At 53.7% G+C, this 16,284-nt stretch overlaps 2 protein-coding genes across 2 annotated transcripts in view; one reads left to right on the top strand and one right to left on the bottom strand.

Moving 5' to 3' along the window:
• Nucleotides 1-6,040: 6,040 nt before the first annotated feature.
• The window catches only part of NAV1 (neuron navigator 1), a 313,376-nt gene continuing 303,132 nt past the window's right edge, over nt 6,041-16,284 (top strand). Inside the window, 1 exon segment of the mRNA XM_029069967.2 lies at nt 6,041-6,124. The gene's annotated coding sequence lies outside the window, so the exon portion shown is untranslated.
• On the bottom strand, nt 7,033-9,140 carry LOC114813297 (basic salivary proline-rich protein 2-like). The gene is made up of 2 exons (XM_029069678.1): nt 9,051-9,140; nt 7,033-7,884 (listed from the first exon to the last, which is right to left on the bottom strand). Exons 1-2 carry the CDS (start codon nt 9,138-9,140, stop codon nt 7,033-7,035), a joined length of 942 nt encoding a protein of 313 aa, XP_028925511.1.

A 16,284-nucleotide genomic window follows, 5' to 3' on the forward strand; every position in this document is an offset into this window, starting at 1 on the left:
AGGGGAAAATGAGTTTCTCTTAAAGGGGCATTCAGTACACTTGGAAGCTCTGCAGCAGGTAGGGGAGACCAGCTTCCTGGCCGTGGAGCTGGAAGCCAGAAAGGCGGCAGGGGCTCATTGTGGACAGAAAAAGGATGACTGGAGAGAGATCTGGCTCAACACACCCCTGATGAGAGTTTACAGTTCTAATAATAATAACTGGGGTGTGGGTTCAGTGTCTACTATGTGCCAGGTATAAAGCTCTGAGGTAGATATAATCAGATCAGTAAAACCATACTGTGTCCTTGCCTAGAAATGGCCTGCAGTTATGATGACCATGACTTGGGAAGGGCATAAAAGAATAATGTTTAGATTTTAGATAGCACTTTTATTCCCAAAGTGCTTTCACATTACTCAGGTCACTTATATTCTCACAACCCCACTGGGAAGTAGGGTAAAACAGGTATTACTATCATGTCCATTTTACAGATGAGAGAACGTGAGAAACTCAATGATTTGCCAAAGTCACCCAGCAGGTTAGGGGAAGAGCTGGCACTGGTACCCACATTCTCTGACTCGCTGATCTGGGTGCCCTCCAGCCAAACCTCCCCAAGAACAGCTTCCATCTAAAGAGAGAAGCAGCTTGGCCTAGTGCATAGAGCACAGGCCTGGGAATCAGAAGGACTTGGGTTCTAATCCTGGCTCCACCACTTTGCTGCGTGACCTTGAGCATGTCACTTCACCTCTCTGTGCCTCAGTTACACCATCTGTAAAATGGTAACTAAGAAATGGTCTGTGGAGAAAAGGACATGGACCGTATCTAACCTGATTAGCTTATATGTACCCCAGGGATTAGAGTAGTGCCTGGAAAACACTAAGCACTTTTACAAATACAATTTAAAAAAATAGAGGGAATGAAAAGTTCAAGACTCTTTGCTCCGGAAAAAAGACATGGGGGGAGAGGACATAAAGGAAGTTGTTAAACCAGGGAGGGTGTGGGCAGGGCAAATCTGCAACTGTGGCTCACCCGAACTCATGCCAACAGCAAGACAGTCCCACTGCTATCCCCCCACCCTCTCTTGGAGTAGGAAGGTGGTAGGTTCAAAACAAACTAAAGGAAGCAGGCTTTCACCAGCCTGCTCGAAAGCAGAGCTTAGTTTTCCCACTCAAACAGTTGAGAAGGCTGAGAAGGTCAGTAGACTCCGGGAAGATTTGGATCGATTTATGGGGGAAAAGACCATAATGAGTTAGTAGAGCAAAAGTGAGAGGTGTAGAGGGGAGGTTATAGGGATGTGAGATGGTAATCCGTAGCATATCTGTAATTTATTCATCTATATTAACGTCTGTCTCCCACTCTAGACTGTAACCTGTCTCCATAACGACAGGGAACATGTCGGTTAATTCTGCTGTATTGTACTCTCCTGAGCACTTAGTACAGTGCTCTGCATGCAATAGGTGCCCAATAAATACAATTGAATGAATTAATGTTCACTGAACCATCCACACTCTCTGGCCCGGTTCTCTCTCACTCAGAGGTGACACATCATGAAAGAGTAGAGGACAGGTGCATCCGTGGTCAAGGAGCAGATTATCTCAGGTCACAGGAGCAGAAAGATGAATACTGAGAGGAAGGAAAGAAGGAAGAGGAAAAAGGGAGGGAGAGGGAAGACAGTTACGAAGTCTAAGGAGGGTACTGGGGCACATTGGGATGGTTTTGGGACCTGTTAGTTGGACTCACCCAAGCTGCATGGGAGAGAGTCGAGGGCGGAGACTCAAGTTTACCACACGGAAGGAGGCAGTGGTAAACCACTTCCATATTTTTACCAAGAAAACTCTATGGATACACCAGCAGAACGATTGCAGATGGAGGTGGGGCGTTCTGGGAAAGATGCGTCCATGGTGTTGCTATGGTTCGGAGATGACTCGACAGCATAGATGAGACAAGTTTTTGATTGTAGCTCTCCAGTGGTCTCCCTCTACACCCAGCTAGCTGCCAGCTCTGTCCGTCACTCTGACTAAGACTCACTCAGAGTTTGTATCTCCGCTGCAACCTGCACACGTGCCAGCCCTTCAGTCACTGGAGCCCGGCTTTGCTTTAGGCAAATGGATTTTCTTTAAATATAAAAATCGATAAGTGGCGTCATTTATTGATTTTTCAGATTTAAGGAAAATCCTTCTGACCAATTCAAATCCACTGAGTCATCTTGAGAGCCCACAGACAGCAAGCTCTATCTCCGAGGCTCTTGCCTGGGACCCTGAAGCGACGTTCCCCTCCTTACCCACTCCCCTCCTACCCCCGGCTCTTCTACCTGGTCCTTGACCAAACCAAAATCAAATCTTTCTCCCTGAGTGTACCTCTGTCTGTAATTGCTGCCTTCAGTTCTTCTAATGCTCCTCTCAGACATGATGTCATTCACGCTCACAGCATTCTGGAGAGACTGGGCGGGGATTCCTGGGCCTTTTGTACAGATGGAGAAACTGAGGCATTGATCGGCCCCCTCGTCCTGTGGGTCTTAAATGTTACCGTCCCAAGATTCTCCCTCTCCTCGAGGACTCCCTTGATCCTCCAGGTCCCTCTGTCAAAAAAAATGAGCTGGTCTCCCTCTTGGCATCCCTGCAGATCAGCAGGCTGAAAAGGAGGAGACTGAGGAGGGGTTGTGGGGAGAAGGAAGAGAGAAGCCTAGGTACTGCTGGAGTTTGGCCCGTGTAATACTGTATTTCCAGTTCATCCATCAAGCAGTGCTTTTCACTGAGCACTTTCAGTGTGCAGAACACTGTCTTAAGCGCGATCACAGCCCTTAGGTGATATTCAATCCCCACCTCAGGATGACTAATATTGACCTGGACTCCCAGAGAGTGAGATGGGACTGACTGATCTGCTCAGAGGGTCATCCACTGGTCCATAGCAGCCTCATCACTTCTAGCTGAAACAGGTTCGAGCGCATTCTTAAAGGGCCAGGCCCCCTATTCCGTTCCCAACAAGCCCCAGTGTGGGGGAGTCTAAATTATTCGTTCAATTAAGCTGGAGTCCCTGAAACTTGATTATCTTCTGTTTGTGTATGGGGGGACTGGTAGGGAGGCGAAGGGAGGAGGGGACTAAACCTAACCCTATCCTGAATCTGTCACTTGTCTGCTGTGTGACCTCGGGTAAATCACTTAACTCCTCTGTGCCTCAGTTACCACATCTGTAAAATGGGGAGTAATACCATTAGCCCCATGTGGGACATGGACTGTATCTAACCTGATTAGCTCACATCTATCCCAGCTCTTAGTACAGTGCCTTGCACATAGCGTTTACGAATATCATAACCCCCCTCCCTCCCAAAACCCCCATTAATCCTAACCTAACCTTAACCCTAGCCCTAACCTGAAGGCTTTAAAGAGCAAATAGGCCAAAAAGTCACAATTTTTCTTTTTTTCAGCCCCAACTGAAAACTCTCAGGTCTGATTAGACACTCGGGATGAGTAAGTCTGGTAGTCCAGCTCAGAGAACCATCAGCACTAGGGAGTGAGCACCTGAAAAGAGCAGATATTTTATCCCCATTTTACAGATGAATAAACCAGGCTCAGAGAGGTTGTGACTCTCCCAAGGTCACAGAGCAGGCTGGGGTCCTAAAGGGGATTAGGACCTTGGTCTCCCGACTCCCAGTCTCCTGATCTTTCAGTTAGGCCACACCTCTCTACTCCTGGAAAGACTCAAGGGGTTAGGAGACCCACGCCTACGATTGGGACCCAGAAACATCACCGCCCCCCTACCCGCTGTTACCCTTCCTCCTCCTACATGATCACCCTCCCCTTCATTCTGCCCGTCCCCCTTCTATTACCTAGGGTCCCCCTTCTACTCCCAACCTAGAACACGGAATCACCCCATTTCCTGGGCCCGTGGCCGCCCCCAAGGAGTTGCAGGAAAACCAGCAATGTAGAGTTCTTGGTCATCGCCGTCATTCATTTTCCCTCCCGTCTTTCCTCTGAGGAGGTCTGTGCATCATTTGGTGGGTGACTAGGTTGTTCCACTGGTTTCTCAATCTCTCCCTGGCTTCTCCCCACTCTTTCTTCTCTTTCCCTCCGTCTCCTCCTTCCTGCTCTCTCCCCATCCTCTCGATTTTTTCCTCCTGCTACACTTCCCTCCTCTCTCATTCCCCTCCCCCAACCTCCTGCCCCCACCCCCCCTTTGGGTAAGTCACTTATCTGTGCCTCAGTTCTCCTGTTCTTCCTTCTACTAAGATTATTAGCCCCATGTGGGAAAGGGACTGTTTCCAAGCTAATTTACTTCTATCTACCCCAGGGCTTAAAACAGTGTTTGACACATATTAAGTGCCTCTGAAACTTTGGGGGGAGCCAAGAAGCAAAGGACCAGGGAGGAGGCCGGGAGGACTGAGGGAGCTGACACCCGTCCGTCCCCTTTCAGAAAGGAAACAAGAAATGGGAATCCGAGAGTGGTATCGGGGGCACATGGAGTCCATCGGTCAACCCACCGGGGGGTACCGATTGGGTGCTCGCTCTGTGCAGAACGCTGTATTAAGCGCTCGGTCAAAGACAGCTGAAAGGCAAGGAAGAACACGGTTGTGCTAAGGTTTCCTGCCAGGGCCCGGGGACTGCTCCCAAAGTGAGGTGGTGGGCAGCACAGGGTTACCGGGAGGGGACCTCGGCGCCTCTGCCTTCTCCGGGGTTAAACTGGCACGGGAGGCGGGGCCCCCGCCTTCCCTCCAGCGCGGCATCATTCATTCATTCAATAGTATTTATTGAGCGCTTACTAGGTGCAGCGCGGCATCATTCATTCATTCAATAGTATTTATTGAGCGCTTACTATGTGCAGAGCACTGTACTAAGCGCTTGGAATGGACACCGCCTTGATTCTATTTAGTTGCCATTGTTTTTACGAGATGTTCTTCCCCTTGACGCTGTTTAGTGCCATTGTTCTTGTCTGTGCGTCTCCCCCGATTAGACTGTAAGCCCGTCAAACGGCAGGGACTGTCTCTATCTGTTGCCGACCTGTTCATCCCAAGCGCTTAGTACAGTGCTCTGCACATAGTAAGCGCTCAATAAATACTATTGAATGAATGAATGAATGACAATCCGGCAACATTTAGAGACAATCCCTGGCCAATGAGGGGCTCACAGTCATCAGCCGGGCCCCCCTTCCAGCCCGCTGGTCCCGGGGGCGGCCCGCCCCGGGAGGACCGGGTGTGAGGGCGGGTCTGAGGGTCTGGAGGGTCTGAGGGAGCCTCCAGCAGGGATCGCTCGGGAAAAGCGGGGGGGGGGGGGGGGGGGAACCGGGACCGCACAGCTTCCAACGGGGGGCGGGGCGGGATGAGAAGGGCCGGAGCGCCGGGAGAGGGGGAGGAGCCTGGAAGGGAGGGGAGGGGAGGAGCACGATGGGGAGGGGCGGAGCCGGGTGGGGAGGGGCAGGGCCTGGAGGGAGGGGCGTGCTCGGAGGGGCGGGGTCTCAGTGTTAATAATGTTGGTATTTGTTGGTACTGGTTAAGCGCTTACTATGTGCAGAGCGCTGCTCTAAGCGCTGGGGTAGAGACAGGGGAATCGGGTTGTCCCACGTGAGGCTCCCAGTCTTAATCCCCATTTTCCAGATGAGGGAACTGAGGCACAGAGAAGCGAAGCGACTTGCCCCAAGTCACACGGCTGACAAGTGGCGGAGTCCGGGATTAGAACCCATGACCTCCGACTCCCAAGCCCGGGCTCTCTCCACTGAGCCGCGCTGCTTCTCTGCTGGGCGGGGCTCGCTGAGAGGGGCGGGGCCCGAGGGTCAGGGGGCGGGGCACGTGTGTTAGGGGCGGGGCCTGAGGGTCAGGGGGTGGGGCACAGGGGTTAGGGGCGAGGCCTGAGTGTTAGGGCGGGGCCTGAGGGTCAGGGGGCGGGGCTCGCTGAAAGGGGCGGGGCCTGCGTTTTAGGGGCAGGGCCTGAGCATCAGGGGGCGGAGCTTGAGTCTAGGGGGCGGGGCCCGCGTGGCGGGGGCGGGGCTTGGTAAGAGGGGCGGGGCTGCGGAGGGGCGGGGCGGGGCGGGGCGGCTGGACCAAGGCTGCGGGCCCGGAGATGCTCCGTGCGCCGAGCAGAGCGGAGGCCCGCCCGGAGGAGCTCCCGAAGGCAGTCCCGGAGGCCCGCCCGGAGGAGCGCGGCTCCGGCGGGCACGGTAAGCGCTGCGGCCGGCGGCTCGGGGGTCCGGCCGTCCGGAGTCGGGGGGCGGGCGGGAGGGCGGGGGTCCCGGGGTCGTGTGTCCCGGCCCCCTCGGGCCCCATCGGGTTTGACCGGGGCGGGGCAGGAGAGGCTGCTCCGGGACCTAACTTCTGCACCGGACTCAACGGAAAGAGAGTCCCTTCTTGGCCGGGGATCGTCCCTCTCTCCCTTGCCGGATTGTACTTTCCAAGCGCTTAGGACAGTGCTCTGCACACTGTAGGCGCTCCGTAAATACGATTGCCTGAATGAATGAGAGAGAGAATAATCACGATGGTACCTGTCAAGCGCTTAGGATGTGCCGAGCCCTGTTCCACACGCTGGGGGAGATGCACCGTCATCGGGTCGTCCCACGTGAGGCTCACGGTCTCCATCCCCATTTTACAGATGAGGAAACTGAGGCACGGAGAAGTCAAGCGGCTTGCCCGACGTCACACAGCAGCCCAGGGGCGCAGCCGGAGAGATCGCCTCCTATTAGTTAATTATGGTATTTGTTAAGCGCTTACTCTGTGCCGAGCACTGTTCTGAGCGCTGGGGCAGATACGAGGTCATCAAGTCGTCCCACGTGGGGCTCACAGTCTCCGTCCCCATCTTCCAGATGAGGTCACTGAGGCCCAGAGAAGTTAAGTGACTTGCCCCGGGTCGCACAGCAGCCAAAGGGCGGAGTGGGGATTAGAACCCACGTCCTCCGACTTCCAAGCCCGGGCTCTTTCCGCTAAACCACAGTGCCCTCTATTAGTCCCTGCCTCGGTTTCCCCCTTCTAGGTGGATGCCCTGTCTAAAAACCTTCGCGAGCCTAGAATGGTAGAAGCCATATGAGGGCGAGAGGAGACACAGAGAAGGACGGACCTTGGCCTCTTTCCCGCGCTAGATGCCGTAGGGGTCGGGAGAAGGGGCTGGCCAGGCTCCTTGCTGGGGTGCCCAGTGGGCCTCGGGGGCTGGCTGGTCTCCTTGCTGGGTGCCCAGTGGGCCTCGGGGGCTGGCTGGTCTCCTTGCTGGGTGCCCAGTGGGCCCTGGGGGCTGGCCAGAGTCCTTGCTGAGGTGCCCAGTGGACCCTGGGGGCTGGCCAGGCTCCTTGCTGGGGTGCCCAGTGGGCCCTGGGGGCTGGCCAGGCTCCTTGCTGGGGTGCCCAGTGGGCCCTGGGGGTTGGCCAGGCTCCTTGCTGGGGTGCCCAGTGGGCCTTGCGGCTGGCTGGTCTCCTTGCTGGGTGCCCAGTGGGCCCTGGGGGCTGGCCAGGCTCCTTGCTGGGGTGCCCAGTGGGCCCTGGGGGCTGGCCAGGCTCATTGCTGGGGTGCCCAGTGGGCCCCGGGGGCTGGATGCTCCTTGCTGGGGGTGCCCAGAGTGCGCTGGGGGCTGGCCAGAGTCCTTGCTGGGGTGCCCAGTGGGCCCTGGAGGCTGCTGGCCAGGCTCCTTGTTGGGGTGCCCAGTGGGCCCTGGAGGCTGCTGGCCAGGCTCCTCGTTGGGGTGCCCAGTGGGCCCTAGGGGCTGGCCAGGCTCCTCGTTGGGGTGCCCAGTGGGCCCTGGAGGCTGCTGGCCAGGCTCCTTGTTGGAGTACCCAGTGGGCCGGCCGATCTCCTTGCCGGGGGTGCCTGCCCAGTGGAGCCCAGACAGAACTGGACCCTCATTGACAGACGCCCCAATGGGGTTGACGACGCCCTGGGGCCTTTCGGGTCGGGGGTCGTGCCGAGGATGCCGGCAGGGGAACGGTTTGTCTAAAGGCTGCCGGTGTCCCCGGCAGGGGAGCCGCGCAGTCTGACGGATTCTCCCAGAGTGAGAAGCGGCATGGCGTGATGGGTAGAGCACGGGCCTGACAGACGGTCATGGGTTCTAATCCCGCTCCCCCAATTGCCCGCTGCGCTGGACAAGCTATTTCACGTCTCTCTGCCTCAGTTACCTAATCTGTAAAATGGGGATGAAGACCGTGAGCCCTGTGCTGGACGGGGACCGTGTCCAACCTGTTTTGCTTGTATCCACCCCAGCGCTTAGTACAGTGCCTGGCCCATTGTAAGCGCTTAATAAATACCATAATTATCATGAGCCCCCCTTTCCCTCTGCTCCCCCTCCCCCCCCCACCCTCTGCTCTTCCCCCTTCCCCTCCCCTCAGCACTGTGCTCATTTGTATATATTATTTATTACCCTACTTATTTTGTTAATGAGGTGTATATCTCCTCGATTCTATTTATCCCGATGATGTTGTCTTGTTTTTGTTTGGTTCCCCCTTTTAGACTGTGAGCCCGTCCCTGGGCAGGGATGGTCTCTATCTCTTGCCGAATTGTACATTCCCGGCGCTTAGTACAGTGCTCTGCACATAGTAGGCGCTCCATAAATACTAAATTATTATTTTAGTGGAAGGGAGGGCTACAGTTTGGAAGTGAAAGAGTGGGAATCGTAACCACCGATGAGCAAAGTATTCCCTGCAGCTTTAATGCAGAAAAATAGCCGGGGTGGGGAGGGGGAGGGGAAGGAGGAGAGGGAGTGGGGAATCAGACTCAATGAGGATATTCGCATGCAGCTGGTGTCCTAGCCCTAATGCGAATTGCGATAATGCAGTGTTTATCTTTCTTCCTGTTTCGATTATTTGGAAAGCCACTGGCTCTTCAAACTTTTCCTTGAGGCCACGTGGCTCCTTTTGGGGTACCCTCCTCCACAAAACCGAAGCTTTGCTGAGATTTTCAGCGACCCTCCAAGTCTCCTCCTCTTTCCTCCCCTCCAAACTAGATCCCTCGTCACGGTGAACTGGTTGCTGAATTGTACTGTCCAAGCGCTTAGTACAGAGCTCTGCACACAGTAAGCGCTCAGTAAATACGATTGAATGAATGAATGACTCTCGGTCTGGGAGGGAATCCCTAGGGCGGTGAGAGATGCTGGGGAGCCACCCCCCCCACCCCCCCCAAAAGCTCCTCCGTGGCTTCATCGTTGCGGCTCTGCGAGGGGGCCAGCCCCGTCGCTTTTTGTGAAGAGGCTCTTTGTGACATCTGTGGCCATCCGGGCTTGGGTCGGCAAAGAAGTTCTGTGCCATCAGCACTTCTCATCTACATTTCAGTCACTTCTGCTTTCGACCTCATCTGGCCAGAGACCGCAGAGAGCGGCTGGCAAAATGAAAAAAAGCCCCGGAAAAAAAAAAACTGTGGCCCTTCAGGGCTGTGGGTGTTTTCAAAAATATGTTTCTAAGAACCTGGGTTTTAATCCCAGCTGGGCCATTTGCCTGCCGTATGACCTTTGGCCAAATACTTTACCTCTCTGGGCCTCGATCACTTTACCTCTCTGGGCCTCACTTTCTTCATCCGTAGAATGGGGATGAAATTCCCATTCTCCCTCCTCCCCCTTCGACTGGTGAGGCCTGTGTAGGGCAGGGAATATGTCTTTGTTTTGTTTTTACGGTATTTTTATTATGTGCTAGGCACTGTACCCCTTGTACCCCGGGGTAGAAGCAGCGTGGCTTAGTGGAAAGAGCGCTGGCTTGGGAGCCGTAGGTCGTGGGTTCTATTCCCGGCTCTGCCGCTTGTCAGCCGTATGACTTTGGAGAAGTCACTTAACTTCTCTGTGCCTCGGTTACCTCATCTGTAAAATGGGGATGGAGACTGTGAACCCCACGTGGGACAAGCTGATTACCTTGAATCTACCTCGGTGCTTAGAACGGCGCTTGGCACATCGTGAGAGCTTAACAAATACCATCATCGTTATTATTATTAGAAGATAACCAAGTTGGACGCAGTCCATGTCCCATGTGGAGCTCCCAGTCTTAGTTCGCATTTTATATATGAGGTAACTGAGGCACAGAGAAGTGAACTGACTTGCCCAAGGTCACACAGCAGACGAGTGGCAGAGCTCAGATTAGAACCCAGATTCTTCTAAGTCCCAAGCTCCTGCTCTATCTACTAGGCCATGCTGCTTCTGCTTTGACCTGGTGATCTTGTATTTATCTAGAGAAGCAGTGTGGCCTAGTGGAAAGAGTACAGACCTGGGAGTCAGAGGTCCTGGATTCTAATCCTGGTTCCACCACATATTTGTTGTGTGTGACTTTGGGCAAGTCCCTTAACATCTCCGTGCCTCACTTTCCTCATCTGCAAAATGGGGATTCAGTACCTGTTTTCCCTCCTACTTAGACTGCAAGCCCTATGTGCAACTTGATTATCTTGTATCTACCCCAGCACTTAGTACAGTGCTTGGCACATAGTAAGTGCTTAACAGATATCACAATTATAATTTTCCCAGAATTTAGAATAGTGCTTGGCACATATGTGTTTAGCAAATATTATTATTATTAATAATAATAGTTTTGCCCTTGGCTTCAGTGTGGAGATGCCTGGCTCCAGGTCATCTTCCTCTCCTGGGACTCAGTTTTCCTCAGTACAGTGGGGAGAGGAAAACTTCTTGCCATTGACTTGCCTCCCCCTTCTCGCTCCAGCACCCCCCACCAGGTGCTTTGAGATCCTCAGGGTAAGGGTCTTTCCTTGGTTTCTGAACTCTCTCCTCCCCACATCGCTGTCTCCCCCTTGACTCCCAACCCCTTGGAAATTCCCTGACTTCTCACCCCTGTTTTCCCAGATTCAGAAGCTACATGAATCAGTCCCAAAGTCAATTATTTGATTTTTTTTTTCTTTTCCTGAAACTTGGCCCAAGCTGGGGCAGCTGCTATTTAATTGGGGGAGAAGCAAAACCACGTGGGTTTGGGCCAACTCCAGGCATTTTGGCTTTCCCGAATTCTGAGTTTCTCAGGCAGGGAGGATCGACTCCCTGGGGTGGGGGGTGCAGGGTGAGGAGAGGGGCCGGAGAAAGAGAACATGGGGTTTGTTTTCTAGTTCTATCCCCGAGCCCATGCCTCCTGGCCCACAGTTCGGAGGTGATTGTGGATTTAGCTGGGTAACCACTGCCCAAGTTGTGCCCACATTGTGCCCAGTTGTACCTTTGCTCTGAAGATATGCATGTGTGTTTTTCTTTCCCCTATCAGGCAGCAGTGTTGGGGTCCCCGGCCAGCCTTTCTTTTGGTATAACAGTCTAGAAGGGTTTGATATTGCTTTTTAAGTGTACTTAAGCCAGGGATCTCTAGATCTTCGCCTGGGGGTGAAGACTGGATTCTGTGGTCCCCATGAGGGATGGAAATGTGACCCACTTAGTCCAGTGCTTGGCACACAGAAAGTGCTTAACATTTTATTATTATTATTATAATTAGTTATTATTGTTCCTCCTCTTCCACTCCCTTCTTCATCACCCTTGCACTTGGATTTGCTCCCTTATTCACCCCTTTCTCATTCCCACAGCACTCATCTACGTATCAAAAATTTATTTCTATTCATATTACCTGTCTCCCCCTCTCTAGACTTTAAGCTTCTGATGGGCAGGGAATGGGTCTAGCAACTCTGTCATATTGTTATATCATACTCTACCAAGTGGTTAGTACAGTGTTTTTGCACACAGTAAGCACTCAATAAATACGATTAATTAAGGGTGAAAGTGAGGCTCAGCAGACAGTTTGGGACAGGAATTGAATGCAGATTTCCTGGCTGACTTTCTTGGGGGAGAAAGCGGGGTGGGTGGTGTGAGTAGGGGCATCCCTTGCCAGCCCCCAGGCACTTGGGCGGAAGGAACCCAAGAACTGAGCTGGACACGTGGAACAATCCTCTGGCAAAGGTTTCAACTTTCTGGCTTTGTTTTCCCTATGGCTCTCTTTGCCGCCCCCAAAATAATGAAAAACACTTTCGTTCAGTTAAAGAAAATCCCATTAGAGAGAGTGAGAGTGAAAAACAAAAATCCCTGCGTGGCAAACGGCCCCGTCCTCAGCCGTTCCCCTCCGACCTGCTAGAGGCCTGCCCTGGGCGGACCGTGACGCGCCACAATTTCCTCCAAGGTGGCTGGCATCACGCTAGCCGGCTTCCTGCGACGTGAAGGGAAACGGGGTGACTGAGTCGTCCCGAGACGCTTGTCCCGAGACGGCCGTCCAGAGGCTCTCGGAGACCCAGACCCACCCGGGGCTGTGGGCGTCGGCCCTCCCCCTCAGTTGAGGCCCAGCCAGGCCACACACACCCAGCCCTGAGAAAATCATCTGGCCTATTTCGTTGAACAGGAGACCCAGCAACGTGGAAAGGAAACTTCAGCGGCCCCAAAGCCTCTGGCCGGCAAAAGGCCCCCCGTAATAACTAGATTTTACAACTTCAAAGGGAGCTGGGCAGCCCGGCCCTTCCCTCCTCTGGTTTATGGCCTTAGAGGCCAGAGACCAGAGGGGTTAAAATGTCAGACTAGATCCTCTCCGTCTGCCCCCCACAACCCCAGAGCCCACAGGGCCCACCATCGGCTCGAGTTCCACAATTCATTATTCCTGAATCTGGTCTTCAGCCTGGCTCCTCCCCATACTCAATCAATCCATCAATCAGTGGTATTCAGCGACCTGCATCTCAGCTCCAGATCCCTCCAGCCCTCCCCTGTTCACTGTTGCCCCCACTGTGGGCCAGAGCACTGTGAAGGGGTGAATCCATTCATCCCAATCCAAGCCATCCAACCCAATCCATCCATCAGTGCTATTTATTGAGCCCTTACCGTAGGCATAGAACTGTACTAAGCGCTTGGGAGAGTACGATGTAATAGAGTTGGCAGATGCAATCCCTGCCCACAAGGATCTTACAGTCTACAGGGGGAGATGGACAGTAAAATAAATTACGGGAAATAGAACAGAAGGATGTGGACGGAAGTGCTGTGGGGCCGGTGTGAGTAGCAAAGGGCTTAAAGGGTACACAGCCAACTCTCGACTGGAGCGCGGATTTACAAGGTGGCTGATATCTAGGTTTGAGGAGAATGATTAAGACGATGACGATGATGATTACAGACCTTGGCCTTGAGACTTCAGACCAGAGAACCTGAGCAGAGGAATTGATTCTAAGCTTGTTGTGGACAGAAGACGTGTCTACTGAATGTTATAGTGTATTATTAATAATGATAGTAATGATAATACTTTTGATATTTGTTAAGCACTTACTATATGCCAGGCAATGTACTAGCACTGGGCTGGATACAAGCAAATCAGGTTGGACACAGTCACTGTCCCATGTGGTGCTCACAATCTCAATCTCCATTTTACAGAAGAGGCAACCTAGAGAAGTGAAGTGATTTGCCCAAGATCATACAGCAGACATATGTCAGAGCCGGGATTAGAACCCGTGATCTTTTGATTCCCAGGCCTGTGCTCTACCGACTAGGCCAGTATTCTTCCAAGAGCTTAGTACAGTGCTCTGCACACAGTAAGCACTATAGAAATACGATGATTGATTAATAGTGCTAGTGGCTGGCGCTAAGCCACTGGCTCCCTCTCATCCTTGCTTGTCACATTCCCGCCAGGGCCTGAAGGCAGCGAGTGAGGAAGTGGGCAAGGCTGCAGCACACCGACAAGTACTTTTCCAGGTCTAGTTTGTCCGAGCAGAGAGAGGCAGGGAAACCTAGTGGGCAGAGAGCCAGATCTGGATTCCTCAGGGCGGACCTGAACAAGTTGCCTTCCTGAGCCTCAGTTTTCTCTTCTGCAGCTCTGGGTAGCCATCAGTGACTCCCCTCATCTCCCCCAACAGTTACCAGGGGTGTTGATCGGGACCTTGCTGTCAGGCTGTAGGCATAGTCTATCACTTTGTTAGGAGGCCTGGGGCAAAGATTTGAACTGTTCTCCCATTTCAGCTGTAAAACAAGGAAGACAGCTGGCCCGATTAAACAGTTGAGGGACGCCTCTGTTCAGGCCAGAGGGAGGATCAAAAGCTTGGTCAGGGGCCTGTCAAGTCTCCCTCATCTGTTCCGACTCACCTCCTTCCCTGATTCTTAAGCTCAGAAAGGCAACCCCTCCACCGCTTCTTCACTCTTCCCCTGCCCTCTCCAACCCCCCACCCCTTGGCTTCTTTCTGAGCGGCTTCTTACCCCGCCCCCGACCCCCGACCCTCCCTCTCAGTGGCTTTCCGTCTCTGTGGAGAGAGTCAGAGATGCTTCGGATCCCTACCCTCTGCTACCTCTCCCCAACCCTAAAAGGAAGTGGGACCTCCTGGACCTGCACCACAGGACCATCCGCTCTCTCAAAAGAAGGTCATGGTGGTGTTGGTGGGTTGGACTGGAGGGCACATGTGGTCGACTTTTCCCCGCCCCACTCTCCTCATTCCTCTCACACCGCCTGACTCTCAGCCACTCATAGGACCCAGCTTCCTCAGTGGTCATTGCCACCTCCAGGCTCCAGGCTCTGGGGGTCTGAGTCAGCTTCCCTAAACCCTGGCCCTGAAGGAAGCTGGAGGCGGTGGTGGGAATGTAAGCCTTGGGTGCAGAGAGCCCAGAGGATGTCCTCGCAACCCCACGCGGGGGCCCGGCCCAGCTCGGACAGAGGCCTCAGTGTTCCTGGCCACGGCGGTGGCGTGGCCTCAGGTCAGATGGCGCCTGCAAGGGCAGCACGGGACTGGCAGATTGAGGGTGGGGAGGGGGTGTTTCTGATGTTCGTGGCCCAGTTTGAGTGTAGACTAGCCCTGTGACTCATACCAAGCCCCCACGCTCCCTCCCACCACAGCCAACCTCCAACTGAGCTTTACTTTGTCAGTCAAGGGCATCATCTCCCAATAATAATTGTAATTGTGGTATTTGTTAGGGTTTACTATGTGCCAAGTCCCGTTCTAAGCACTAAAGTAGGTACAAGATCACCAGGTCAGATGTAGTCTCTGTCCCCCGGGAGACTCCAGTCTAAGTGGGGAGGGAGAACATGTAGTGAATCCCCATATTTCAAGTGAGAAAACTGAGGTACAGAGAATTTAAGTGACTCACCCAAGGCCACAGCAGGCAAGTAGTAGAGCTTATTTGGGACTCCTGCCCTATTGCAGGGGGCATGGCCTGGCCCTCAATTGCCCTACTGCTAGTAATGACGCAGGTACTGAGCAATCAGTTGTATTTATTGAACACTTACTGACTGAGGGCTTAGTACGGTGCTCTGCACACAGTAAGTGCTCAATAAGTATTGATTGATTGATTGAACAGATTTGGTAGATATATTTCCTGCTCCCAAGGATTTTACAGTCTGCAAGAGGAGACAAACATTAAAATAAATTACAAATACTTACAAAAGTGCTGTGGGATGTACAACGGAAACAGGAGACACTTTCCCTACCCACCTCAGCCAACCCTCCTTGGAAGGCAAGCAAGAGGGATCCATTTCGGGGGTGACTGGAACTCGCAGCCCCTGAGACAGGCACAGGCTGGACAGCACCGGGGCTGGGCTACCATCAGCAAACCGTGGGCTAGCCTGAAAAACAGGGTTGCTGGCACTTGTACGTTTGCCACCAGCCAGACTATGGGCAGTCCCAGGGGGCAGCTGGGTGGTGGGGTTGACAGAGGGGAGAGGGCTCAGGTGGGCAGAGGAGGAAGAAGCACAGCCTGGCACATGAGCTGCAAACTGTCTAGTCTCACCCCATGCTGCTCCGGCTGCCAGCTTGCAAGTCTCTCGTGCGGCAGGGGAGTTGGGCGGAGATGAGGGGGCAAGAGGAGGGGGCGGGGGGCAGAGAGGCAGAGGCTTTGTTCGGCACATCCTGCCTATTGTGTAGGCCTGGGCCGGGTTTCCAGGGCATTGTAAACAGCCAAGGCCAGGGCCACGGCTTCTGTGGAGGTTGCCCTGTGCCCGGGGGGGGGGGGGGGGGGAGGGTTGGGGATAAGGAGGAGAGAGAGAGAGGACTCTGGCTTGTGGGAAATTTGAAACGATGCAAGAGAAGAGGAATTGTTATCAATCACAGGGACACTCCGATTGGGCCCGGGGCCAGGGCTTCTGCAGAGGTGCCCCTGTCCGGGGAGCAGCAAAGACAGGGTGGAGAGGACACAGGGACGCGGGAAATTTGAAATGATACACGAGAGGAACTTTGTTACCGGCCGGAGAGAGACTCAGAAGTTTGGGCCCGTGGCCAGGGCTTCTGCAGAGGTGGCCCTGTCCAGGGAGTAGCAAAAGCAGAGTGGAGAGGACACAGGGACGCGGGAAATTTGAAATGATACAAGAGGGGAAGGTTTGTTACCGGCCAGAGGGAGACTCAAAAGTTTGGGCCCGTGGCCAGGGCTGGCTTCGTCCCTTCCGTCTGCCTTTTGGCCAGAAGGGTGAAGGATACGCGGGAAATGTCACTCTTTCCCAAG

The sequence above is a fragment of the Ornithorhynchus anatinus genome, chromosome 7 (genome assembly GCF_004115215.2).
Source record: "Ornithorhynchus anatinus isolate Pmale09 chromosome 7, mOrnAna1.pri.v4, whole genome shotgun sequence".
NCBI lineage: Eukaryota > Metazoa > Chordata > Mammalia > Monotremata > Ornithorhynchidae > Ornithorhynchus > Ornithorhynchus anatinus.

Coding starts and splice junctions, on each gene's coding strand:
- LOC114813297 (XM_029069678.1), bottom strand. CDS start 9,140: ATGTCACAAAGAGCCTCTTCACAAAAAGCGACGGGGCTGGCCCCCTCG. Junction 7,885..9,050: donor CGGAGGAGCTTTTGGGGGGG/GTGGGGGGGGTG, acceptor GGACACCGGCAG/CCTTTAGACAAACCGTTCCC.